Source organism: Stenella coeruleoalba (genome assembly GCF_951394435.1).
Source record: "Stenella coeruleoalba genome assembly, chromosome: 4".
In the NCBI taxonomy this organism is placed as follows: Eukaryota; Metazoa; Chordata; class Mammalia; order Artiodactyla; family Delphinidae; genus Stenella; species Stenella coeruleoalba.
Window position 1 is genome coordinate 715,207 of NC_137149.1, and position 25,917 is coordinate 741,123.

Genomic DNA, 25,917 nt, shown 5'->3' on the forward strand with positions numbered 1-25,917 from the left:
CCAGGAGCCCGCCTGGGTACCACGCCCAGAGCCGGACTGCAGGCTATTGGAGGAGAGGTGGCCGCGCCGGACTCCCGCGGGCCGGGCTCGGGGTCCGGCTCAGGCGCCGTTGGGCAGGTTGCTCCATCCCGGCCAGCCCCAGCTTTCCTCCACTGGGAAGCGGCGGGAGGCCCCTCCTCCTCGGGCCGGCCTGGTGCTCAGGGAAGGCCGCGCGGATGCGCATTGGGGCGGGGGCGGGGTCGGCGCCCGGCGCGAGCGCTGCCCCCACGCCCCACCGCGCGGGCACTGTCCCGCTGGGCTTCCCTCACCCCCAAGCGCCCCGAGCGGAGGAGGGGGGTGGGGAAGGGAAGGAGCGAGGACACGGGACTCCTGGACCGGAGCCTCAGCGCACACAGCACCGAGGCCGCGCGCCTGTTCCCAAGCGCGTGGGGGTACCCGGGCGACGCAGGATGCGGCAAGCTTGGCCACGGGACGCCGGGCGGCGGGGAAACTGGGGCCCAAGGCTCGCGCCGGGTCGAGCACCCCGGAGCGCCTCGGTCGCGCCGAAGTCCCCACCGAAGGGCGGCGAGGAGGACGGGGCGCGGGCGACGCGGGAGCCTGAGGGACTTGGGCGCGGCCTCCTGCGGTTTATTGATTAAGTAGAGTTCGGCAAAGTGCTTCCCAGAGGGCCGAGCTCGGCCCCAACGCGCGCGGACAGTCGTTTATAAATTTAAAACTCTTCTGTAGCAATCGGCTATATACAGAGTCAGCGACCGCAGCCTTACAAAACGGCCGACCGGCGGGCGCCCTCGGGTCCTGGGCGCGGCCTCAGGGGCGCGAGGGCCTCGTGGGGCTGCCCGGCCCGGCGTCCCATCCTGATCCGAGGCCGTGCTCAGAGGTGCGGCGCGTAGAAGGCGGGCGCGCCGTAGGTCTGCGAGCCCAGCACGAAGGGCGACAGCACCGCCGGGCTCGACAGGAAGGGCAGCTGCGCGGCGCACACCAGGCCGCCGGGGCCGTGCGCCGGGTACCCGGCCGGGCCGTGCATGGCGATCGGCGCACCCATGGGCGGCGACGGGCTGAGCGGGCTGAGGCCACCGGGCAGCCCCGCACCCGGCCCGGAACCCGGCCCCGGTCCCCCTCCGCCGCCTGTCGGCGCGCTGGTATCGGCGCCCGGGTTCTGCTTCTTCCACTTGGTGCGGCGGTTCTGGAACCAGATCTTCACCTGCGTCTCGGTGAGGCTCAGCGACAGCGCCAGGTTGAGGCGCTCGCACACCGACAGGTAGCGCGTCGCCTTGAACTTGTTCTCCAGCGCCACGAGCTGCTCGTAGGTGAAGGCGGTGCGCGCGCGCCGCGGCTTCCCGGACTTGGAGTCGGAGCCTGTGCGCTTCCGCTTGGGCTTCGTCGCCGTCGCCGCGCCCTGCGGGGTCGTCCCCGCGTCCCCGGGCGCCGCCGAGGCTCCCGGCGGGCCCGGGGCTCCGGGCGAGTTCCCACGGGGGCCGGGGACAGCGGCCTCATCGACAGCGCCTGGGGGCGCCTCGGCCTCGCCCTGGCAGCCCGACCCGCGGGCCCCGAGGCCGCTGCCGCCTCCCCGCGCCTCAGCGCCGCGCGCCGCCCCCGCCTCGGGCGCCTCGTCCTCGTCATCGGGCGCCTCGTCCCCGCTGTCCGCGCTCGGGCTGCGGCCACCGTCGCTGCTGTAGCCGTTGGCCTCGGCCTCGTCCGCCTTGCAGGAGTCGCCGGCGTCTGCGGGCGGGGACGGGGCGGGGAGGGAGGACAGCACAGTTAGGACCCGGCGCCTCCCTTCCGCTCGCTCGCCCCTCCGGCGCCCTGCTCCCCTTAACGAATCCCTTTTCCTGTTTCCGTTGCTTCTCTTCTTGCTTCCCTTTCCCCTTAGCGCATTCGTTTCCCTGCCCTCTCCCCTCCTTTTCTTCTCACCCTCCCGCGCTTTCTCTCTCCGTCCCCTGTGCATTCCTTCTCTCCAGAGCCCCCCTTCCCGCCATCTCCCGAGCCCTGCGCCTTTGCCCCAGCCGGGCAGGACGGGGCCGCAGAGCTTACGGCAGACGGAAAGATCCCATCGATCCATGGGGCAGATACAAACTTAATTAAACTCATTTTGCGTAATGTAGAAACTAGTTAACGGCCATTTAATTTATTTCAGCGTACATTACCCTCCAATTACCACAAGGCTCCAACAGAGCCAGCCAATTACTGGGCATTTAAGAGTGGGCCGGGCCAGAGTCCTGGCGTAAGGTTGGAGCCCGCTGTGAGGAGGCGATTTCCGGGGACCAAAAAAGTTGCCCTGGATCCATCCCTACCTCAAGACTTGGGGCCCTGGAACTTGGCCACCCTTGGCCCCTCGGCTGAGACCCCAGCAGGTCCAGGCTGGTCCCAACCAGGGACCAGTGGGCAGTGGGGGTCTAGAGCAGCGCTGAGACCAGCCGGGATGGGAGTCCCCACTAGGTCAAGTCTGAGCAGCAGCTCCGGATCCTCCAAGCAGAGGCCCGCGCGGTGGCTGCAATGTGAATCTCAGAAACTTGGAAGAAAAGCATCTGTGCCGGTCAGGGCCCGGCAGGGGTGGCGGGGAGGGGAGGGGTGGCGGGGAGGGGAGGGGTGGCGGGGAGGGGAGGGGAGGGCGTTTCTATGCAGCCCCTGCTCCCACAGGTGGTCATACAACCAGGAGAGAAGCCAGGGCAAGCGCCCAACACCATGCCGCCCCGTCGGGCACCAGGCCCCGGTCAGGTTGGCACGGACAACTGGAGAGTAAAGGACAAATTCAGTCCGATTCCTCCAGGGTGACCACGGGCTGCGTGGAGGCCGGCAGGGCAGATATCCTGGCCCCCACCTACACCCCTTAGCAGGAGAAGAGACAGTCCCCCAGGTGACCCTGACAGCTCCTGCTCTGTCCAGGGGTGGGCTAAGGAGGGGCCCTGACCCAGCTCCCTCCCTAAACTACCAAGAAACTGGGCCTTCCGACTGGGATGTCTTCCCCATCAGAGGCTCCAGGTGGAAAATCCCAGAACCCTGGCCAGGCCGAAAACCTGAGGGGCTCCCCTCCAGCCTTCCCGAGATTGTTCCTCTTTCATCTCCGCCCAACCGGGAGGAAGCCCAGTGCAGGTGCTGGGAGGCCCCTCGCCTGAAAAGGCCCACCCGAGCCCTGCCGGCCCTGCGCGCCTCTCCCCGCAGGGCAGAGGGCCCGGGAAGTTGGAGGGAGGAAGGGCCGGCGGAGGGGGCACCAAAAGCAATCAGGCGCCGGTCGAATGCAATTCTCGATCAATAGCGGCCCCTAATAAGTGTAATAGGTTTTAATCGAGTAATTATCCGAATTTTGACCCTATAATTTAGATGTTCGGGGGGAGTTTGCAAGGTGCTTGAAAGAGATATGCATGCAGCCGTAATGGGATATCGACCAGGCCGGGGTTGCGGGCCGCCCCATTACCGGCCGCTTTCCGCCGCTAAGCACATTTCCCCTTAACTGTAATCGAAGGGATTTAATTGTTTTTCCAGAGATAACCAGCGTTTTGTCACAATTAGTCTGATTTGTCCAAAAAAAAAAAAAAGAGAGACAGAGAGAGAACGGGAAAAAAAAAAAAGGAAATAAAAGAATGGAGGGAGGGAGGTCTCCGGAGGCTGCGGTGGGAGTGGGGAGGTCACGGGCTAGCCGCCGCGCACGACTCCCCCTCCTCTGCCACCTATTGCCCTCCAATGCCGGGGGTGCGCGGTGGCCAAACCTGTGCCGGCCATGCAGTTCGTAGCCCTGGGCCCGGCCTGGGGGAGGCATCCCGGGAGGCACCGGGCGGTGCGGGCCCTGGAGTCCGGGTCGGACGCAGGCGGCGGGAGGGCTGGTGCGGGCCCCGCGCGCTGCGAACTTTCCACCGAGCCTTGGCGCCGGGCCGGTCAGGTTCGCCGAGGGGTCCCGGGAGCGCAAACGCGTAGACGCGGCCCGTCCCTCTACCCCCGCGACCCGGCACCGGCCGTGCCCTACTCACGCGGCGGCTCAGCTCCGGTACCGGCTCCAGCTCCTCCGGCGGCGGCGAGGGCACGGCGCTCCGGCTCCTCTGAGCGCGGCGGGCGTCCCGGGGCGGCGGGGGCCGGGGCGCACGCCGCGGGCGCCACGGGGCCCAGCAGCACACAGCGGCGTCTTCTGCTGTTGAACTTGTTGGGGTCCAGGATGTCCAGCACCGAGAAGGAGGTGGGGCGCGGCGGCGGGCCGGGCCGGGCCGCCCCAGCCCCCTCGGGCGCCGCGGGCACCGTGTCGCTGGCGGCGAGCGGCGGGGCTCCGGCCCGCGGGAAGGCGGGCAGCTCAGCGCGCCCGTCCATGGCGTCCCGGGCGGCGGCGGCGGGCGCGGGCGGTGCGGGCCCCGCCGGCGGCGGCGGCAGCGCGGGGCCGTCCCCGGTAGCCGCCGGGCCGCTCGCGCTCATGCCGGCCTCCCGCCGCTCCGGCCGCTCGGGCCCCTCCGGCTACTGGGCTCCCATCCCCGGCGGCCCGGGCGACGCCGCACGGTCTCGTGCCGGCGGCCGCGGCTCGGCTCGCTCCCCGTGCCGCCCCGCGCTCGGCCGGTGCTGCCTGGCGCCGCCGCCGCCGCCTCAGGCGCCCGCCGCGCCCGGCCCGCTCATTTATGGCGGCCCCGCCGGCGGCGCCCACGCGCCCACTCGCCGCACACACGTGCGCCCGCAGGCGGCCGCGGGCTCCGCCGCCCTCGTTAGCGCGCGCGCCTAATTGGATGCGAACGGTCCCGGGCGGAGGAGGCGGGTCCCGCGCGGGACACACGGACTGCGCTCCGGGCCCGACCGACAGACCCACAGCCCGGAGCCGGAGTGCGCTCCGCGAGCGGCTGTCGCGGTTCGCGGCGTGCCGCTGCGCCTCCGCTGGTCCGGAAACGACGCGCCGGCCTCCTGGGCGGAGGGGGAGGGGACAGCCCCGGCTTTTAAATAATTGCGGGATCCGTCTGCGGAGGGGCCGCGGAGGCCCCCGGGCGCGCCTTAAGAGTTGGCTGGGGCATCCCGGCGGCCGGCCGGCCTCACCCCCCGCTCCCGGCGCTCGGGGCCCTGGCGCCCTGGCGGCTCCCGAGGCTTCGGTGCCCCTCGGCGGCTGGGGCGAGGAGTGGGGTCCTCGCGGGCCGACTCCCGGGGTCTTCGCCGCGTCGTCAGCCCCCTCCCAGGCGTTCCGTGGACCTCGGTCCCGCCTCTCTCCGTCGCTCCGCTCGAGGTCTCCTCTCGTGTCTCGGGGTCTCCCTCGCTCAGGGTCTCCGGCCCTCTGTCCCCTCCCGCCCCTGCCCCTTTTGCGTCGTCAAATTAGGGCCCGGCCTCGAGTCCCCGCCGGGGGCGGGGCCGGCGGCCCCCAGGGTCGCTCATTAGACGTGGAATCGAAAATGGGGACGGCTGGAGGGTCCTCCCGCCCCCGCCCCCCAAAACGGGAACCGAAAAAATCGTACAGACGGCAGGAGGCCTACACAGAAATCGATAGCCTCAAGGAAGGAGAAACGTCGCAGCAAACTCCCCCTTCCCACGCCCGGAGAAATAAGTCCTTCGGTCCGGGTCTTTATGTGCGCACATTTGTCTACAGCGGCGAGGTTTGCACCCCAGGGCCCTGGCCCTCGGGGTGGAGGGACCGGCTGGCGTCTGTGGGCGGGACGGCCGCTGCTCCCTCTTCCCTGCGCCCGCCAACGCGCACACCTGCCGACCGCGGGACCCAGGCGGGAGCCGGCGGTGGGAGCGCGCGTGCGAGTGTCTTCCGGGTGCGCGGCTGTGTGCGCGCGGGCGTGTGCGTGAGCGGTGTGCACCGCCTCACACTGCGGTCCCCGGAGCCTGCTCTGCGAACGAGGACGGGTCCTTTGCAATTACCGCGGGCAATGATCCTTTGGAAGCAGAAATTAAAAGTTGGGAGAAATAATAGGGGACCGATTGACTGTAATTTGGGCCAAGCTCGGACATGCTTAGCCTCGAGGAGGCGGGGGAGGGGAAGGGGAGGTGGGGGTGGGGGAGGGGGCAGGCAAGACCTCCCCTCCCCCAGCCGGTCCCCTCCCCCGCGTGCTGGTCGGTCCTGAGATTCTAATCAGACCCACAACACTGTGTCCTTTCTTGCCAGGACTTGATTATTCTTTATCTTTAAATTATAAATCACCTCTGGGGGAAGGAGGGTGGATAATCTCTCATCACAGAGAGGTAATTATCTCCTTCCCACCCCCACCTTCCTGGAGGGACTCTTAGGCTCTCTCCACCCCTCCCCCAGCAAAGTTTGAATATAGATGTGCACACGCACTCACACACACAAACACGCGCATTCTCCAGCACGCGCCCCACGAGCGCAAATCCATTCGTGAGCCCCCGGGCACGCCGCGTGGGGCTTGCGGCTCACAGATGCGCCCACCAGCTCCGGGCTGGTCTTGGGGGAGGGGCACACGAGGTCCCCCGTCCCCTGAGCTGCCGCCTGATCCCGCATGAGGCACAGCTACTAGGCACCCTAAGGGGCCAAGTCCCAAGGGCTGGGCCCTGACCTGGCTCTGGGTGGCACGAGCCTCTCAAAGGCAGGCCCACGCTCCATGCCTGTCCCTCCGCAGGTCACCAGGCGAGGCACAAACGCAGCAGTCCAAGCCGCCACACCTCACTGGGTGCGCAGGGGGCGGCAGGGGTCTGCTTTCACCCCCGTTATACGCACACGTGAGGAGGAGATACGTGAGCTCTCTTGGTAGGACTTTCGTTCAACATGAACACAAACACACATAAAATGACGTCTTATACGATGTGGATGTAGTATAATGTATGGTGATTGCCACTAGAGCATAGTAAGTAGAATACAACATGTTAAGTAGATATGTAATACGCATAAAGGGATACTATACTGTAATATACAACCGCACTGTGCTCCCCCCCGAAGCGCGTGCCCACACTCGGCGCAGCAGAGTGCTCTCCCTGCCGAGAGGGGTGGGCTGATCAGGGCTGAGTGCTACTTGGATGAAAGCACTGTGCCTGTCCTGGAGTTTGCAGGTCCTTCCCTCCCCTTTCCTCCCTGCCCCTAAACATTCTACTGGGAGCTTGGCAGGCAGGGAGTGAATGGCAAAGTCTGCAGTCTTCAGTCTGGAGCAGGGGCAGGGCAGTGGGGTGTGAGGGGGACCTCCAGAGCTACACGGGAGACCTCGGGGCGCTTTCCCATGGGGAGGGGGGTGCTGTGCATGGACAAGGGTCAGGAAGATCGCGGCATCCTCTACTGCCCCACCCCTCTCCCATCTCTAAGGAGCAACCTGTCGTGGAGATGCGCACACCCCTCCTCCTCTCCCAGACACCTGGAAACAACCTCCCATCTCCCCGACTTCAACCTAGAGCATCTGGGTCTATAAAGACGTCCTTTTGCTCCTAATCACAATTGATTGTCAATTAGACCGTCATTTGTGCAATCTCTACCCATCTGCCATATCAGGTTATCTCCAAGCCGCCAGCTTCCCTTGTGGGGCCTCAGGTGGGCAATGACAGGTGAAATCAGTGCTTAAGTTGGGGATGTCTCCACCCACCCAGTGGACAGGAAACCGCCTTCGCTGCTAAGCCCACACACACTGCACATCAGTCAGGGCCAGCTGGGGTCATTGGCGGGCTGGCGGGGGGGAGGGTGTCAAGGCAGGAACCGACATGGACGAGGGTAGAAATCTGGGGAGAGACTGGTGATAAAAGGCCTTCAAAGTGGCCCCGGGAACATGAGTGAGTGGGGGCTGAGATTATGCAGAAGAGGGGAGGGAAGGGAGGTGTTGGAAAGGGAGGGAAGGGGGAGAGCGGGGCACTCAATCTTTTCAGCCCATCGCCAGTATCCTCTCCTCGGCAACGGAGTTTTGGGAGGTTCTGGAGCAGGTGGGAGATCCCACCACCTCTGCCGTTAACTCACCGTGTGTCTGTGAACCCCCTCCTCCATTCTTCATCTGTGAATTATGGGGGTTGGATTCCATATGACCTCTAAGGTCCCCATATCCTCCGCTCGAAGGTCGAAGGGCGACAAGTTTACAGCCTTCATTGTACATGGTGGTGGGGTGAGGGGCCTCCCTTCTCATCTTGCACCTGGAAGGGCAGCAGTGCTTAGGTGTTCCCAGGGCGCCTGGATAAGTAACCCCCAATTTGAATGATGTTAGATTCATGCAAAGCTCACCCCACCCCAGACCGCCCAGGGTCCTCTCAGCATCGCTGTGAACTGTGCAGGGCAGGGGTTACCACCCCCTCTGCAAATTGATGCCTCGGCTCCTCCAGTCCGCCTGGGTCCCGCGGCTGACGCTGTGCTCTCTCTGAACGGGCTACTGTCCTGTGCACGTGTGGGAGGGGGCAGAGGTGGAGGCAGAGCCTGGAGACAGAAGCCCCCGTGCCCCCTCCTCTTGCCTGTCCACCCCCAAACGACCCACACAACCGCTTTCTCACCTGGAGTTTGGCAAGTGAAAGGGGAACTTTCTGCTTATTTGTTTGCTCATCTTCTCTAAGGTATACCTCTCCTGGGGTCTCCTGACTATTCGAGAAAGGGTACCCTACACTCAGAACACCAGAGAAGGGAGAGAATACGGGCTACTGCGCTGCAGATCTGGGGACAAGAGGGCCCCAGCCCCGCGCAGCCCGGGCGTCGGGGCGTCTTCAGAACCATGGGCAGCGCGCGCGGAGCCCATGTTCAACACCGCGGACAGCGCCCCAGGCCCCAGGCGCCTTCGCCTCCCAGCACCGTCAACGCGCTGTCAGCAGCCCATTCACCTAGGCCAAACCACGACCTACCAAAGGGCAGGGGTTTTCACTGCCTGGGTTTGAATCCGCCTGCTTGTAAGCTGCATGAGTTCAGAGATAAAGAGCATGTAGCGCTGGGCCTGGTTGGAGGCAAGGAATCAGATACAAAGGTGAGGTTTAAACAGGGCTTCCCTGGTGGCGCAGCGCTTAAGAATCCGCCTGCCACTGCAGGGGACACGGCTTCGAGCCCTGGTCCGGGAAGATGCCGCGGAGCAACTAGGCCCGTGCGCCACAACTGCTGAGCCTGCGCTCTAGAGCCCGCGAGCCACAACTACTGAGCCCGAGTGCCACAGCTGCTGAGGCCCGCGTGCCGAGAGCCCGTGCTCCGCAACAAGAGAAGCCGCCACGATGAGAAGCCCGCGCGCCACAACGAAGAGTAGCCCCCGCTCGCCCAAGCCTGCGTGCAGCAATGAAGACCCAATGCAGCCAAAAATACAATAAATTAAAAAAAAGATCCATAAACCCTTTAAACAAAACCCAAAACAAACAAAAATCAACAATGGGAGTGATTTCAGGCTGTGGGGGACCAAGGGTGCTGGCGTGGAGGCAGGGGCACCTGGCTTCGGCACCCGGGCTGTAGACACAGCGCCAGCTCCCTCTCCCGGCCTCAGAGGGCACCCTGGCTCCAACAGGCTTTCTGACCAGACGGCAGGCCAGGGGTGGGAGTCACCCGCTTGCAGACGAGCAAACCGAGGCTGGAGGGGACGGGTGACGTGCCGGCACGTGGTGGAGCTTTGATGTGAACGCTGGGTCCTTCCGGTGCCAGCGTCTTTAACGTGCACGAACAGATGCCACAGGGAAGACAGTTCAGGTGGGGTGACGGGGGGGGGTCCCTGCCTCTGCAGGCCTGGTCTCCGGGTCAGGTGGGGTGCCCGGTGACGGGGGGGTCCCTGCCTCTGCAGACCTGGTCTCCGGGTCAGGTGGGTTGCCCGGTGACGGGGGGTGTCCCTGCCTCTGCAGGCCTGGTCTCCAGGTCAGGTGGGGTGCCCGGTGACGGGGGGGGGGTCCCTGCCTCTGCAGGCCTGGTCTCCAGGTCAGGTGGGGTGCCCGGTGACGGGGGGGTCCCTGCCTCTGCAGGCCTGGTCTCTCCTTGTCCCCCTTGTGGCCTCTGTCCTCTCCAGCCTCTTTGCCTGTCACTGTTCATCTCTGAGGGGCAGCAGGGGTGTCCAGGTTTGACCCTGCCCAGCATGGCCACCTTCCCTCCTGTCCCTCAGGGTCCAGAGCTCCAAGCTTAGGCATTTTCACTGTCAGTGGTCACTAGAGTTATTTGGGGTTTCTATGGATTTTTTTTTCCCCAGGGTAATGCCCAAGACCTCTCTGTCTGGAGGTGGATGGTGAGAAGACCCTCCCGAGTGGAGGGTCTGGGGTGCCTTTGGCCCTGGGTATCAGGATCTGCTGCTGGTGAGCGCCTCTCCTGCGCCTGCTGGAGCCCAGCCCCGCAGTCTATCCCCATCATTCTAAGACACAAGTCCAGTCACACTCCTCCTCTTCCAGAGACTCCTTAAGGCCGCCATGGCCCAGGGCCGACTCCGGGCTCTGCAGCCTGGCACCAAGGGCTTCCTGACTGTGTCCTGTGGGATGTGCTGCCTGGCTCCGCGGTCTGCACCCTGTGCCCGGAGCTCCGCAGTCTCTGCACCCTGTGCCCGGAGCTCCGCAGTCTCTGCACCCTGTGCCCGGAGCTCCACGGTCTGCACCCTGTGCCCGGAGCTCCTGATGAGCCTGGACGGTCTGGCTGCCGAGTGCCTCCGTTGGCGGGGCCCCTGGCTGTTGTCTACACAGATCCTTCCTGCGCACCTTAGCGTTGGGTGCCCATCCGAACCCCGAGCTTCGCTCCGTCACGTCTTAACGTGTCGTGAGACCTTTATGTGTTCACTTTTGGCCCCAGGCTGGGGGCTCTTGGACATTCTGTGTGAGTCTCACCCACTCCGTGTCCCCCATCAAAGCAGGTGCAGGATGCAGGATGCAAAAGCACGTTCACACTGATGAGGAAGATCGAGGAGCGACGCGGGGGGCGGAGCCTGCGGCCGAGCATCGCGCGGCCACCCCCGTGGCGCTCTGACTCCCTAGTCTGTCTGTCCTGCCCTAGCCGCCTCGGCTCTGTCCTCCACTGACAGCGTGACCTGGCACTGATCAGTTTTCTGCCTGGTGCAGTGGATGCAGGTGGTGGCCTGCCCAGACCCCCAGGTCTAGCTGCTGAGCGTGGTGGGCCAAGCTCACACCACGATCTGCTTGGGAGAACTGGCCTGGCTAACAGGCGGCGCCTGTCCCCGGGGACCACCCTTCCTCCAGGGGCAGGGCTAAAGGAGGGCATCCTTGCTCTGTTCTGTCCCTGCCTTTCCTGCACTCCCTCCTGGATTTCTCCTGCCTCAGTGAATCGCCGGCGCCTGAATCGCTGCCGCTGGCTCTGCTCGGGCCTCCCCGGGGGTCAGTGGTCAGGAGACAGACCTGGGGAGTCTTTGTACAGGGAGGAATGACACCCCTGCTGTGCCGAGTGCGTGTGTGGACATCTACAGTAATGCGTCTCCCCTACCCCCAGCCCCATGCCACTGGAAAAGCTCCAGTTAAATCAGAAATGTCATCGATTGGATAATTTAGCCCCAGCTTTCCCTTCCCTTCATTGTCCCTCCCCACCAAGGCCTTCCAACGGGGAAACGATGCTTCCCACCTGCTGAAGCTGGGCTTGGCCACGTGAACTGCAGGGGCAGGAGTGACCAGGCCTTCAGGGGCCTCTGAGTTTCTGCCCCTTGCAGCTTCCAATCTCTTCCATCAGAACCTGCTCCAGGGCACTGAGGGTCCATCAGCTGGGAATGGGAATGAAGGTATGGAGGCTGCCTGAACCCCACCTGATGAATCCGGCAGGGGAGGGGGTGCCAACTGGCAACCGATCCTGGTCTGCCACCAGGAAAGGAATGACCACTGCTGTGGACCACTGAGATCTTTGGGGCCGTTTGTTACACAGCGGGATTGCAGCAGAGCCCTGACTGATACAGTCCACGCAGCAGGGCTGAGAAAACGTGGCCTTGTCAGCACCCACCCACTTGTCTGTTTGGTTCCCGGCTCACGTGGCTCTCCCGTCCGTTTCTCCCTCTGTGACCAGACCTCCACCTGTCCACCAGCTGGCTCAGCCACCACAGTCACAGTGTGTCCCTCCCGCATGCCCATGCTTCTGCACTCCCCACCACAGGCCTGACAGGGTGAGTCCCGGCTGGGTCTGGAGGCAGCAGAGAGCAAGATGGGCAGTTCTGCCCTCGAGGGGCCTGGGCAGTCACCCAGCCACCAGGGAGGGCAGGCGGAGACCGCCCACCGGACACCACCTGAGGGAGGGCGGGTGGGGGTGAAGGTCAGGGAGGTGAGAAGGTGCCCTTTCTGGCCCAGAGGAGAGCGAGCAGGGAGCTGGGTGGGTGCTGGGAGGAAGGGGTGGGGTGAGTAGGGAGCGTCCAGCGGGGTCTGAGGGTGCGGGGAGGGCGCGAGGGCCGGGTACATAGGAGGCGCTCAGTAAACGAAGGCACAGAAGTCGTAGGCGCCCAGCGGCCCTACCACACTCACGGGGCCTGCGGCCGCGGGTCAGGAGGGCATGTGGGGGGGCAGTCAGGCGGCGTAATGAGCTTAATTGAGGTTAATGCCTCCTGCGAGGCTCCCTGATTATTAAATTATTATTATCACACGCATGAATCATAATTAGAAGTTTGAGTAAGGCTCCGGGAAGCCTCGGAGCAGCGACTCTGGCGTGCAGGGCCCTCCTGGGGTCCCGGGGCGGGGTCCGCGGTGGGGAGGGGCGTGTGCACTCGGGGAGCTGTTGGCGGCCCGGGAGATTGCGTGCCCAAGAGGAAGTGTCCGTGGGGTGGGCGCGTGTCCGAGGACGGCTGCGCATCACCACGAGATGACGTGCGCGCCCCTGGGCCGCTGAGCCGCAGGACGGGACCGGAGACGCGGCTGGCCGGGCGGTGGGCGGGGGGGCTGGGGAGAAGGGGCCCCCGCGGCCCCGCCCAGCGGCTTCCCCACCCGCAGCTGCCCTCCTGGCCCGAAGCCGGCGAGGGGGAGGCTTCGGGGTGACGGGCCGGGAGGAGCTCACGCTTCTCCATTCCCTCCTCTCCCGAGGCCCCCCTTCCCTCCCCCCTCCACGGTCCCCTCACGGGTGAGATTCATCCCTCCCCCGCTGCTGTGTCCGCACCCAGGAGCTCCGCAGTGAGTCGACACGGTTGAGGATGTGTCCCTGTGGTCCACGCACCGGTGCCAGTGTGTCCGTTCACACGTGTGACTCTGCGTGTGTGTGTTTGGGTGTCCACGTGTTTGCGTGTGTCCATCCATGTTGTGTGACTGTGTGTATGTGCCCAGAGTGGATCTGTGTGCGTGTGTGTGTCTGGGTGTATACGTGTGTGTGGTGTGGTTCTGACTCTCCATCTCTGTAACCTGTGTGGGTTTGGGGAGCCCTTTGGGGCGCAGACCAGGCGGAGGCCACCCTGAGGGGCCCCGGTGGGCTCCCCCTCTCCAGGCCAAGCTGCAGCACGTCTTGTCCTCGTGTTTGATTCCAACCCCTCAGCCCTGTCCTTCAGCCCCTCCCCCTGCACAGCTCAGCCGGGAGAATCCCTGAGAAGATGTGCTGGGGAAGGATGGGGGGAGCCAGGGGTCCCCAGGGGGAGAGACAAATCGGTCCTCCCTCCCCTGCCCTGAGAGCGCCCTCCCCCTCCCTCCCCCACCCTCTCTCCCCCACCCTCTCTCTCCCTCTCTCTCCACTTCTCTATTTATTTTCCTCTGTTGCTGAAACATATTGAAGGGGGAGAAAAAGGAAACATTAAGATCCACTGTGAGCCACACAGCGGTTTAACGATTTCAAATGAGCCCCGGCTTGGGTGAGGACCTGACAATTCGCCGTCAGGGTGGCAGATGACGGCGAAAATTACCCGGAATCAATATTCTCGCCGGGTGTCCCAGGCTGATAAGCACCGCCAAGACAATGTTGACTATTAAAGTCGACAGCTTGAGAGATTACACTATTAGTTATGCTATTTTTAATAATCTATAATATTGGGGCTATAATTAATTAATTATACGGGTCAGATAATATCTCGGGCTGGAATGAGGTCTGAAGGACCTATTACGGTGGTAATGAGAAAGGAGGAATCTAATCTGGGGACAGGTGCAGGAGGGCCGCGTGCAGGCCGAGGACGCTGCCGCCCGCCGCGCTGGCCTCCCCCGGCTGCCCGGGCCCCGAACCCAGCCCAACACAGCCGGCTCCCTCGAACCAGGGGTCTGCCGGGTCACGCGCTGTGGGGCTGCCGTGAAGAGGGACTCTGCCTCTGAGCAGCTGGGGGAGAAGGAGGGTCTGCAGGCCCTGCAGGGCTGTCCTGGTCCGCGCCCGCCCCCACTGCTTCCCCATCTCTCTCCGAAGTGACGGCCTAGGCCGGAGGGCTCCCGCCTCCGAGGTGCTCAGAGCACGGCTCGCAGGCCTCACCTCGTGCTCGTCCAACCTCTTCCCAGCACAGAGAACAAAAGCCAAGCCTGCTGCCTTGGTCTGAGGGGCCTGCTCCAGCTGCCCAGCCCACCCCCTCTCGTCTCCCTTCCGTGGGCTCCCACACCCCTGCCAGGAGGCCTTCCTGCTGCCGCTCCAGGGCCTTTGCACTGGCCGTTCCCTTGTTCCGTCGCCCAGCCCCCCATCTTCTCGTTGACACTCATGTCGAGCGGCACCTGCCTGAAGGTCCTGTCTCAGCTACTGCACCGTGTCTGCCCAAGACGATGGTTATTTGTATGCTGGTGGGATGGAGGAACGATGGGCCGCTACTGCTGCCTCTGAGCGGGGTGGCCTTTGCTGAGCACAGTTGTCCTGTGAACAAAACCAGGACACAGTGGTCTGGACGAGGGCCACGTGCAGGTGCATCGCCCACAGGTGTGCTCAGCGACACTGCTCCTTCCCTGGCCCATCCTCCCGCTGCAGGAGGCCACCCTGCTCTCCCTGGGATCCTCCCCTAAACCCGTGGTGTCAGCTGCTTCTCAGGAGTCGGGCCCCGAGAAGATAGGCCGCCGGGAGGGTGGGGCGGCCCTGGGCCTCAGCGGAGCCTGGGGACAGGACCCTCTGCGGACACCCTGAGGGGGCAAGGACCTCTGCAGGACTGTCACCCTTCACGGCTGGTGCCTCCCCTTCCCCGTCAGCCCCCAGGCCTCTGCCCGGCTGGCCCTCGCCTGCCCCCTTCCTCACGGCCGGGCTGCTGCTGTGTGGGACGGTGGGAGCAGGGCACCGGCTGCAGGGATTTTAAAACACAAGTAAAGCCAGCTAGCAGGCTGTCCTCTTCCTGCTGTCACCAGCGCAGTGATTCTCAACAATGTCAGTGATAAATACTCCTACCCAGAAAAGGTGTTTTGTCGGCCCAAGGTCTAGACAGTAGCTGCGGCCACGGCACAGTTCGTAGGGACGCCCGTAACCCTCTGACTGCACGTTTTCTCCTTCCGCTTTGTAAGCGTCATCTCACACGAAGCCAGCTACGAATCCAGGGTCTCCAGGCCCCAGACCGGCCAGGAGTGGCCCCACGTTGCTTCAGGCCACGCCTGTCTCCATCCTTGTGTTCCACCCGTGACCACGTGTAAACAGCAGGCCACAAATAAAAAGACACAGAGACAGAGACGCAGGACGTGGTGACCTCACTATGTCATTCTGGGCGCCATCCCCACGGCGCCCTCCGGTGCCCCGTGATGTCCTGCCCCAGATCCTGGAGCAGGGAAAGGACGCTCGTGGGAGAAAGTTGATGAAACCCCATCTGGGTTTTCCTTAATAGGTTCCCAGCCCTGATGTGTCTCCAGGGACAGGCATGCGGTGGGCGGCGGGGAGGTGCTGACCCCGGGGGTGGGGGGAGTAGGAGGAAATCTACTGTGCAACTCTTCTTTGGACCTAAAATTATTCCCAGATGAACAGTTTACTAAATACGTTAATACGATCTAAAAGTACCAACCCATTACCTTTTCCTCTTTTGCATGGTAGTATTAAATTGGTTAATTTCTTACCGATGATACAAAAATTCAATAAAAGAAAATTCTCACCATCCCCCGGCGGCCCGGGCCCCGAACACAGGCACTTATTGTCTGTTGGTTGCTTCGTTTCCCGGTGATTGCTGGAAAGAGCTCTGTCCACGTGCTCCTGGTCTCAAATATTGCGTTAGCCAGAAATGTCATTCGGGTTTTTCCGTGATATCTTAACGGCCCACCCAGTACTAGAGGTGGAGCCCGGTGGCTGCCTCTTTGAGCCCCAGGGCAGACGCCCCGGTTGTGCCCCCTGGGACTCCTCCCCGCACCTCTTCCAGGCGCCTTCTGTCACCGCATCGATGGCACAGGTGAGCGTTTGGGTCCCCTCCCGCCTCCCTTGACGCTGCAGATGTGGGAACAGCTCAGGGCACTGTAAGCAGAGAAGGGGGCAGGTGGCATACCCAGGCCTGCAAGGTGGAGGCCAGCGGGGACGAAGGGCCAGGAGCGATGGTTTGGGGGCCACGGCTCCCAGCTGAAGAAGGGAGCCCCTTGGCTCCCTGCTGACCCAGCCCGGCCTTGCCACACTCTATGACTGTAGAGGGGACACGTGCAGAGAAGCCAGAACGTCTCCCATGATCCCACAGCACAGCCATGGCCCCGCTCACATCTCGCCTGTTTCTCTCTTATCCTGTTTTCTGCTTTTTGGAAACACACACGTTGGTGCTGTGTGTCCAGCTGCGGCAGCCGCTCTTCTACCCCACATTACATCACGAGCCAAGATGACGCCATCTGCAGCCACTGCCGGGCCCGCTCCATCCCAAGGCCAGAGCTCGGCATCACTGGGTCGCCTCGGGGTGCTCTGTGCGCGGTGGTGGGGGCCCTGGTTTAGGTGTGACCCCCTCTGCAAGAGGAAATAGACACGAGCTGCTGGGTTAAAGGGAAGGACGTGGACGATACCTCCAGCAAGGCCCCGCTTGGCCGGAGCTCCCGGGCTCGAGGCGGGCGGATCTGCTGTCTTGCTGTGATTTTTGTTCTGCGGACGCTGGCGAGGAACTGGTCCTGTGTCCGTCTTTCATGAACTGCCTTTTGCCCTTTTTCTATTTGTTCAGCTGTTGGGGTTATTGTGTTGTAATAGATTAAAGAAATTCTTTATTCTAAAATATTTCAAACACACGCAGAAAAACACAGAAGAGTACAGTCAGCTCCCTTGTGCTGTCACTCAGATTCAACAATTACAGACGTTTTGTCACTGTGAGTTCATCCATTCACAGCCACGCTTTTCTTTCTGGAATATTTTAAAGCGTATCAGATATCAGGTCCCTTCACCTGTAAATATTTCAGGCAAGAGAAACAAGCCAAAACAAGGTATCCAGATTGGGAAGGAAAAGCGAAACTACCCCACGTACAGGTGACACCATTACCCACACAGAAAATCCCAAGGACTGACTTCCCGGGACTCAGAAACTAGGAGGCTCAGAGGATACGACCCCAAAAAGTCAATCACATTTCTATCTGCTAGCAATCGACCACTGGAAACTGAAATTTAAGAAATTTACGATAGCCATGGGCTTAGGAGTTCCTTCCTCTTCCTAGTTTTCTGAGTTTTTATCATGAACAGATGTTGCATTTTATCAAATGCTTTTCTGCACCTACTGCTGCGATCATGTGGTTTCTTTGGTCTGTTCCTGTGGTCAGTGGTGATAATTGGTGTTGCAGTGTTGAAGTGGTCTTGCATTCTTGGGATAAACCCCACTTGGTCCTAACGTTTTTGTTCTTTTCAGATGCTGCTAGACTTGATTCGCTAGTATTTTGCTGAAGATTTTTGCATGGTTGTTCATGAGAGGTAGCGTTCTGTAGCTTCTTATCTGGTTCTGTCTCTGTCTGCTGTTGGAGTTGGGATAATGCTGGCCTCATAAAACGGGAAAGTGTTATCTCTTCTATTTTCTCAAAGAGATTAGGTAGAATTGGGGTTGCTTTTATCTTTAGATATTGTGAAGAATTTGCCAGTGAAACTATCTGGGTTTGGAGTTTTCTCTTTTGAAAGGTCATTGGCTACGGATTCAATTGCTTTAGTAGATAGAGGGATATTCACGTTACTCGTTCTTGGGGAAGTTTTGATAGTTTGTGGATTTCAAGAAATTGGTCCATTCATTGAAACGGTTGAATCTGAGTGTGTGGAGTCATCTCTAATCGCCCTTTTAATGTCTGTGGGCTCCGTAGTGATGGCTGTCTTTTACCCCTGTTATTGGTAGTTTGTATCTTCTCTCTCTCTTTTTCTTTTTTTTCCTTTTCAGTCTAGCTAAAGATTAATCAATTTAATTGACTTTTCCAAAGAACCAATTATTGATTTCATTGATTTTATCTAAAGTTTCTCTGTTTTTAACTTCAATGATCTGGGCTTCATCTTTATTATTTCCTTTCTTCTGGTTGCTTTGGGTTTCTTTTGCTCTTATTTTTCTAGTTTTATAAGAGGGAAACTTAGATCATTGATGCAGTCTTCCTTCTTTTCCAATATAAACACTTAATACTATAAATTTTCCTCTAAGCACTGCTTTAGCTGCAATCCACAAATAATTTTGATATTTAAAATTTTTCATTTAGTTCAAAAATGTTTTCTGGGCTTCCCTGGTGGCACAGCGGTTGAGAGTCCGCCTGCTGATGCAGGGGACGCGGGTTCGTGCCCCGGTCCGGGAAGATCCCACATGCCGCAGAGCGGCTGGGCCCGTGAGCCAAGGCTGCTGAGCCTGCGTGTCCGGAGCCTGTGCTCCGCAATGGGAGAGGCCACAGCGGTGAGAGGCCCGCGTACCGCAAAAAAAAAAAGTTTTCTAATTTCCCCTGAGACTTCTTCTCTGATCCATGAATTATTTAGAAGTTTGTTAACCACTAAGCATCTGGGGTTTTAAAGACATCTTACTGTTATTGCTATCTAGTTTAATTCCATTGTGGTCAAGAACATATTTTTATGTAAGTTGAATTCTTTCAAATCTCTTAGGTTGGTTTCATAGCCCAGGATGTGGTCTCTCTGGAGACTGTCCCATGTGCACTTAAAAAGAATATGTATTCTGATGTTGCTGGACGGAGTGTTGTTCTGTAATGTCATTTAGGAACATCGGTTGATGGTGTTGTTCAGTTCTTCTATTTCCTTGCTGATGATCTGTCTGCTTGTTCCACTGATACTGAGAGAGGACCGTTGAGGTCCCTGCATAGTTGTGGGTTTGCAATTTCTCCTTCCAGTTCTGTGAGTTTTTGCTTCATGTGTTTTGACGGTCATGTTGGTTATGTTGTTAAGTGAATACACATGTAGGCTTTTATGTCTTCTTGATTAATTGGTCCTTTTATCATTATGTAATATTTCTATTTACCCCTAATAGTTTTCCTTCATCGAAAATTATTATAGCCACTTCAGCTTTCTTCATTACTGTTTCCATGTGATTTTTTAAAAAATTTTATATATTTCTTTCTTTCTTTCTTTCTTTATTTTTGGCTGTGTTGGGTCTTTGTTTCTGTGTGAGGGCTTTCTCTAGTTGCAGCGAGCGGGGGCCACTCTTCATCGCAGTGTGTGGACCTCTCACTGTCGCGGCCTCTCTTGTTGCGGAGCACAGGCTCCAGACACGCAGGCTCAGTAGTTGTGGCTCACGGGCCTAGCCACTCCGTGGCATGTGGGATCCTCCCAGACCAGGGCTCAAACCCGTGTCCCCCGCATTGGCAGGCAGACCCTCACCCACTGCACCACCCTGCATGTGATCTTTATTATGTTGAGTTATATTCCCGCTATAACCACTTTTTTGAGAGGATATTTTAAATCATAAATGAACGTTGAATTTTTTTCAAAAGCTTTTTCTGCATCTGTTGAGATTATCATGCGATTCTTATTCCCCTATTTGTTAATGTGGTGTATCACACTGATTGATATTGAACAATCCTTACATTTCTGGGGTATATCCCACTTGATCATGGAGTATGATCCTTTTAATACATTGTTGAATTTGGATTGCTAATATTTTGTTGAGGAATTTGGCATCTATGTTCATCAGTGGTATTGGCCTGTAATTTTCCTTTTTTGATATCTTTGTCTGATTTTGGTAGCAGGGTGATGCTAGTCATAGAATGAGTGTGGAAGCATTCCATCCTGTGCAGTGTTTTGGAATAGTTGGAGAAGGACAGGTGCTAACTCTTCTCTAAATGATTGTATAATTCACCTGTGAAGCCATTTGGCCCTAAACTTTTGTTTGTTGGAATTTTTAAAAAACTACTGATTCACTTTCATTGCTGCTAACTAGTCTTTTCATGTTTTCTGTTTCTTCCTGTTTAGTGTTGGGAGATTGTACATTTCTAGAAACTTGTCCATTTCCTCTAGGCTGTCCATTTCATTGACGTATAATTGTTCATAGTAGTCATTTATGATCCTCTGTATTTCTGCGGTGTTAATTGTAACTTCTTTTTCTCGGCCGTGCTGCACGGCTTGTGAGATCCTACTTCCCTGACCAGGGATCGATCAAACCCACACCACCTGCATTGGAAGTGTGAAGTCTTAACCACTGGACCACCAGGGAAGTACCTCCCTTTTCATTTCTGATTTTATTGATTTGAGCCCTATTTTTCTCTTAATGAGTCTAGCTAAAGGTTTATCAATTTTGTTTATCTTTTCAAGAAACACCTCTTCATTTCACTGACCTTTTCTGTATGTTTTAGTCTTTATTTCATTTATTTCTGCCCTGATCTTTGTGATTTCTTTCCTTCTACTAACTTTGGGTTTTGTTTATTCTCTTTCTAGTTCCTTTAGGTGTAAGATTAGGTTGTTTATTTGAGATTTTTCTTATTATTTCCTGAGGTGAGATTTTATTACTATAAACTTCCCTCATTGAACTGCTTTTGCCATGCCCTTAGATTTTATTTTTGCTTTTTGTTTTTTGGGGGGTTTTTTTGGCCATGCCACACAGCATGTGGGATCTTAGTTCCCCAACCGGGGATCGAACCTGTGCCCCCTGCAGTGGAAGCATGGAGCCCTAACTACTGGACCCCCAGGGAAGTCCAGATTTGGGATCGTTGTGTTTTGGTTTTCATTTGTCTCCAGGTATTTTCTATTTGTTCTCTGATTTCTTCAGTGATCCACTGGTTGTTTACTAGCATATTGTTTAACCTCCACGTGCTTGTGTTTCTGTTGGTTTTTTTTTTCCCCTTAGAGTCTATTTCTAGTCTCATAGCATTGTGGTCAGGAAATATATGATTTGATATGACTGCTATGATTTCAGTCTTCTTAAATTTGTTGAGATTTGTTTTGTGGCCTACCATGTGATGTGTCCTGGAGAATGTTCCATGTGTGCTTAAAAAGAATATGTATTCAGGCGTCCCTGGTGGCGCAGTGGTTGAGGGTCCGCCTGCCAATGCAGGGGACATGGGTTCGTGCCCCGGTCCAGGAGGATCCCACATGCCGCGGAGCGGCTGGGCCCGTGAGCCATGGCCGCTGGGCCTGCGCGTCTGGAGCCTGTGCTCCGCAACGGGAGAGGCCACAACAGTGAGAGGCCTGCGTACCGCAAAAAAAAAAAAAAAAGGATCCTGCTGCTGTGGATGGAATGTTTTGTATATCTCTATTAAGTTCATTTAATCTAATGTGACATTTAAGACCAGTGTTTCCTTATAGATTTTCTGTGTGGATGATCTGTCCATCAAACCAAAACTCTATAATAGATACACACACAAAAAAGAAAAAAGGAGTCCAAACATAACACTAATGATACTCATCAAATCACAGAGGCAGAGAGAAAAAGGAACAAAAAATAATTTTATATATATATATAATTTTTACTCTCCCCACACATTTAATGTTTTTTGCATCATCTTTTACGTTATTTTGTTTCATGTGTCCCTTAACTACTTGTTGTGGATATAGACGATTTTTACTGCTTTTGTCTTTTAACCTTCTTACTAGCTTTGTAACTGGTTGATCTATTGCTTTTACTGTATATTTGCCTTTACCAATGAGATTTTTCCTTTCATGACTTTCATATTTCTCATTGTGGCCTTTTCTTTTCTGCTTAGAGAAGTCCCATTAACATTTCTTGTAAAGCTGGTTTTATGGTAGTGAAGTCTTTAGCTTTTGCTTATCTGAAACTGTAAAATTTTCATCTCTCCATCAAGTCTGAGTGAAAGCCTGCCAGGTAGAATATTCTTGCTTGTATGTTTTCCCTTTCATCACTTTAAATATATTATGTCACTCCTTTCTGTTCTGCAGAGTTTCAGCTGAAAAGTCAGCTTATAGCCTAATGGGCGTTCCCTTGTATGTAACTTGTTGCTTTTCCCTTGCTGCCTTTAATATTCTCTCTTTATTGTTAAGTTTTGCCATTTTAACTACAATGTGTCTTGGTGTGAATGTGTTTGTGTTCATCTTGTTTGGGACTCTCTGTGCTTCCTGGACTTGGACGTCTGTTTTCTTTCCCAGGTTAGGGAAGTTTTCTGATATTATGCCTTCAAGTATGTTCTCCGTCCCTTTCTCTCTCCTCCTATAATGCAAATATTAGTACACTTCATGTTGTCCCAGAGGTATTTTAAACTGTCCTCATTTATTAATTTTTTTCTTTTTTCTGTTTGCTTCAGTGATTTCCGCTACTCTGTCTTCCTGCTCACTGATCATTCCTCTGTATCATCTAATCTACTGTTGGTTCCTTCTAGTGTATTTTTTATTTTAGTTATTTTATTCTTCATCTCTGTTTGGTTCTTCTATTTTCTAACTCTCTGTTAAAAACTTCTATCTCCTCTCTCTGTTCATCCAATCTTCTCCCAAGTTCTTTGAGCATCTCTACAACCATTACCTTGAATTTTTCCTCAGGTAGACTGCTTATCTCCACTTCACTTAGTTTTTCTTCTGGGGTTTTATCTGTTCTTTCATTTGGAACATGTTCCTCTGTTGCCTCATTTTGCCTAATTTGCTTTTTTTATTTCTATGTATTTCGTAGGTTCGTTCCATTTCCCAACCTTGGAAGAGTGGCCTTTTGTAGGAGATTCCTCTGGGGTTCAACAGGACCCTCACCTCCGATCACCAGAGGTATATGCTCTAGGGGTGCCCCCTCTGTGGGCTATGTGGGTCTTTCCGTAGTGGCAGGCTGACTACTGCGGGTAGCCTGGTAGGCTTGGCTGGCCCCGGTCCAGTTGGTTGCTAGGCCCAGCCTGTGCGAAGTCTGCTGGCCACTGGTGGGTGGAGCTGTGTCACAGATACAGTGTCAGCCTGCTGGTGGTCAGGGCTTGTTCCTGATATGGCTGGCTGTGGAGCCCAGGTGTCCCAAAGCTGGTGCCAGCCCTCTGATGAGTGGTGCTGGATCCTGGGTTGGCTGGCTGAGGGCCCAATGTGTCCTAGAGCTGGTGTTGTCCTGCTGGTGGGCAGTGCTAGGATCCAGGGAATCCTAGGACTGGTGCCTGCCCACTGGTGGGTAAGGCTGGTCCCAGGGTGGTGCACTGGTGTGTAACGGCAGGTCCTGGGCCCTCTGGTGGACAGGGCTGTGCTCAGGGGTGTCTGTGGGCTCAGGGGTCTGTTGGTGGGTGGGGTTGGACCCCAGTGCTAATAAGCTAGATGGAGGATTCCAAACGGGCCCTTGCCAGCCCCGGCACCCTCGTGGTAGAATGAGCTCCTCCCAAGTGACCGCCACCAGCGTCTGTAACCCCAGGGTGAGCTCCAGGTGCCCCCTGCCTCTCTGGGAGGCTCTCCTAGATCAGCAGGTGGCTCTGACCCAGAGTCCTTTCAGATCACTGCTTCTGTCCTGGGTCCCAGAGCATGTAAGATGTTGTGTACACCCTTTAAGAGTGGAGTCTCTATTTCCCACAGCCCTCTGGCTCTCCTGAAAGTCAGGCCCTCTGGCCTTCACAGCCAAATGTTCTGGGGCTCTTCTTCATGGAAGGACCCCTAGGCTGGGGAGCCCAATGTGGGGTCAGACCCATTGCTCCTTGGGGAGAACCTCTGCAATTGAAATTATCCTCGCATTTGTGACTGTCCCTCCTACGTGTCTTGTTGTAGTTCCTTCTTTACACCTTTAAATGTAGAAGATCTTTTCTGCTAGTCTTCAGGTCTTTCTCATCAATAGTTACTCTGTAAATAGCTGTAATTTTGGTGCACCCTTGGGGGGAGGTGGGCTCAGGTTCTTCCTACTCCACCATCTTGGCCACTGCTCTCACAGTCTTTAACTTTTAATTTAATTCTATAGCTATATTGAAAGTGGATTTTGTGTAGATAGCATGTAATTTGATTTTTCTTAATCCAGTGTAAAAATCTCTGTTAATTGGTGGTTAGACCATTGACATTTAATGCAATTACTTATGTGTTAGGATTCAGGGCTAACACTTCATTATTCCTGCCTGTTCATCTCATTTTTCTTCCTCTGTTTTCCCTTCCCTGTCTTCTCTATGATGATTTCTATTTTTTTTTAGTATCCCACTTTATCTATTTTTTTCACTATGTCTCCTTGTGTAATTATAATCTTTAACGATTGTTCTGGAGATTACAATATAGATACCGAACCTGTCGCAGGCTATTTAGAATTAATATTTTTCCACTTCAAGTGGGATGTAGAAAACTTTGTACCAAACCACCTTTACCTCGTTTTTTAGTTGTAGTTGTCTCATTATTACAACCACATACATTCAAAATTCTCTCAGACGGTGTTATAATTTTCACTCTCAACTATCATATATATTTTAAAGAAGTAAGAAGAAAAATAGGATTTTACCCAGATGTTTATGTTTTCTCTTGCTTCATTTCTAAAGTTCCAAGTTCCATTCTGGTATCATTTTCACTCTGCCTGAAGAACCCCCCTTTAGCATTTCTTTTAGAGCAGATCTGCTGGTGACAAATTCTCTTAGTTTTCCTTTGTCTGAGAATGTCTTTATTTTGCCTTAATATCTGAAGGACATTTTTGCTGGATATAGAACTCTGGGTTGACAGTGCATTTCTGTCAGCATTTAGAACATCTTGTTCCACTGCCTTCTTGTTTCCATGGTCTCTGACAAGAAATCCACAGTCTTTTGTATTATTGTTTCCCTATATGTAATTACTTTCCTCTGGCTGATTTCAAGGTTTTTTCTTTGTCTCTGGTTTTCAGTGGTTTGATTATGATATTTCTGGGCATGGATTTATTTATCTTCTTTGGAGTTCACTGAGCTTCTTGAATCTGTAAAGGTATGTCTTTCAGCAGATTTTGGAAGTTTTGGGTCACTATTTCTTCAAATATTTTTCTATACTTTCTATTCTCCTTCTGGGACTCCATGTTGTGGCATATATCAGGTCTTCATGTCCTTTTTATTGCCTAATAGTATTCCATTGTACAGATATACCAATTTCGTTTATCCACTCATCTGTTGATGGACATTTAGATAGTTTCCATTTTTTGGCTCTTGTGAGTAAGGCTACTATGAACATTCATGTACAAGTTTTTGTGTGGACATACGTTTTCATTTCTCTTGGGTCTATACCTAGGAGTGGAATTGCTGGGTCATAGGTAACTCTACGTTTAATCATTGGAGGAAGTGCCAAACTGTTTTGAAAGTGGCTGCACCATTTTACATACCCTCTAGCACTGTAGGAGGGTTTCAATTTCTCCACATCCTTGTCAGCACTCATTATTACCTGACTTTTTTTTTTTTTTTTTTTTTTTTTGCGGTATGCGGGCCTCTCACTGTTGTGGTCTCTCCCATTGCCGAGCCCAGGCTCCAGATGTGCAGGCTCAGCGGCCATGGCTCATGGGCCCAGCTGCTCCATGGCATGTGGGATCTTCCCGGACCGGGGCACGAACCCATGTCCCCTGCATTGGCAGGCAGACTCTCAACAACTGCGCCACCAGGGAAGCCCTACCTGACTTTTTGATTCTAACCATCCTAGGGGTGCGAGATGATATCTTGTTGTGGTTTTGATTTGCATTTCTCTGATGACCAATGACATTGAGCATCTTTTTTATGTGTTTTTTGGCCATTTGTATATGTTCCTTGAAGAAATGTCTATTCAGATTGTTTGCCTATTTTTAAACTATTATTTGGTCTTTTTGTTATTGAATTTTAAGAGTTCTTTATATAGTGAATATACAAGGTCCTTTTCAGATATATGATTTGAAAATGTTGTCTCCCATTCTCTGGGATGTCATTTCACTTTCTTGATAGTGCCCTTTGAAGCACAGATATTGCTAACTTTGATTACATGTAGTTCATCTAGTTTTCCTTTTGTTGCTGGTGCTTTTGGTGTCATATCCAAGAAGCCATTGCAGATCTGAG

The 25,917-nt window shown here is 55.8% G+C and overlaps 2 protein-coding genes across 2 annotated transcripts in view; one reads left to right on the forward strand and one right to left on the reverse strand.

Moving 5' to 3' along the window:
* Positions 1–25,096, forward strand: part of UVSSA (UV stimulated scaffold protein A) — a 62,221-nt gene extending 37,125 nt beyond the window's left edge. The window contains exon 13 of the transcript XR_013828217.1: positions 25,059–25,096. The gene's annotated coding sequence lies outside the window, so the exon portion shown is untranslated. The remainder of the gene's footprint in view (positions 1–25,058) is intronic.
* Positions 459–5,313, reverse strand: NKX1-1 (NK1 homeobox 1). Its single transcript, XM_079920898.1, has 2 exons — positions 3,963–5,313; positions 459–1,719 (listed from the first exon to the last, which is right to left on the reverse strand). Exons 1-2 carry the CDS (start codon positions 4,393–4,395, stop codon positions 872–874), a joined length of 1,281 nt encoding a protein of 426 aa, XP_079777024.1. The 5' UTR covers positions 4,396–5,313; the 3' UTR covers positions 459–871.
* Positions 25,097–25,917: the final 821 nt, after the last annotated feature.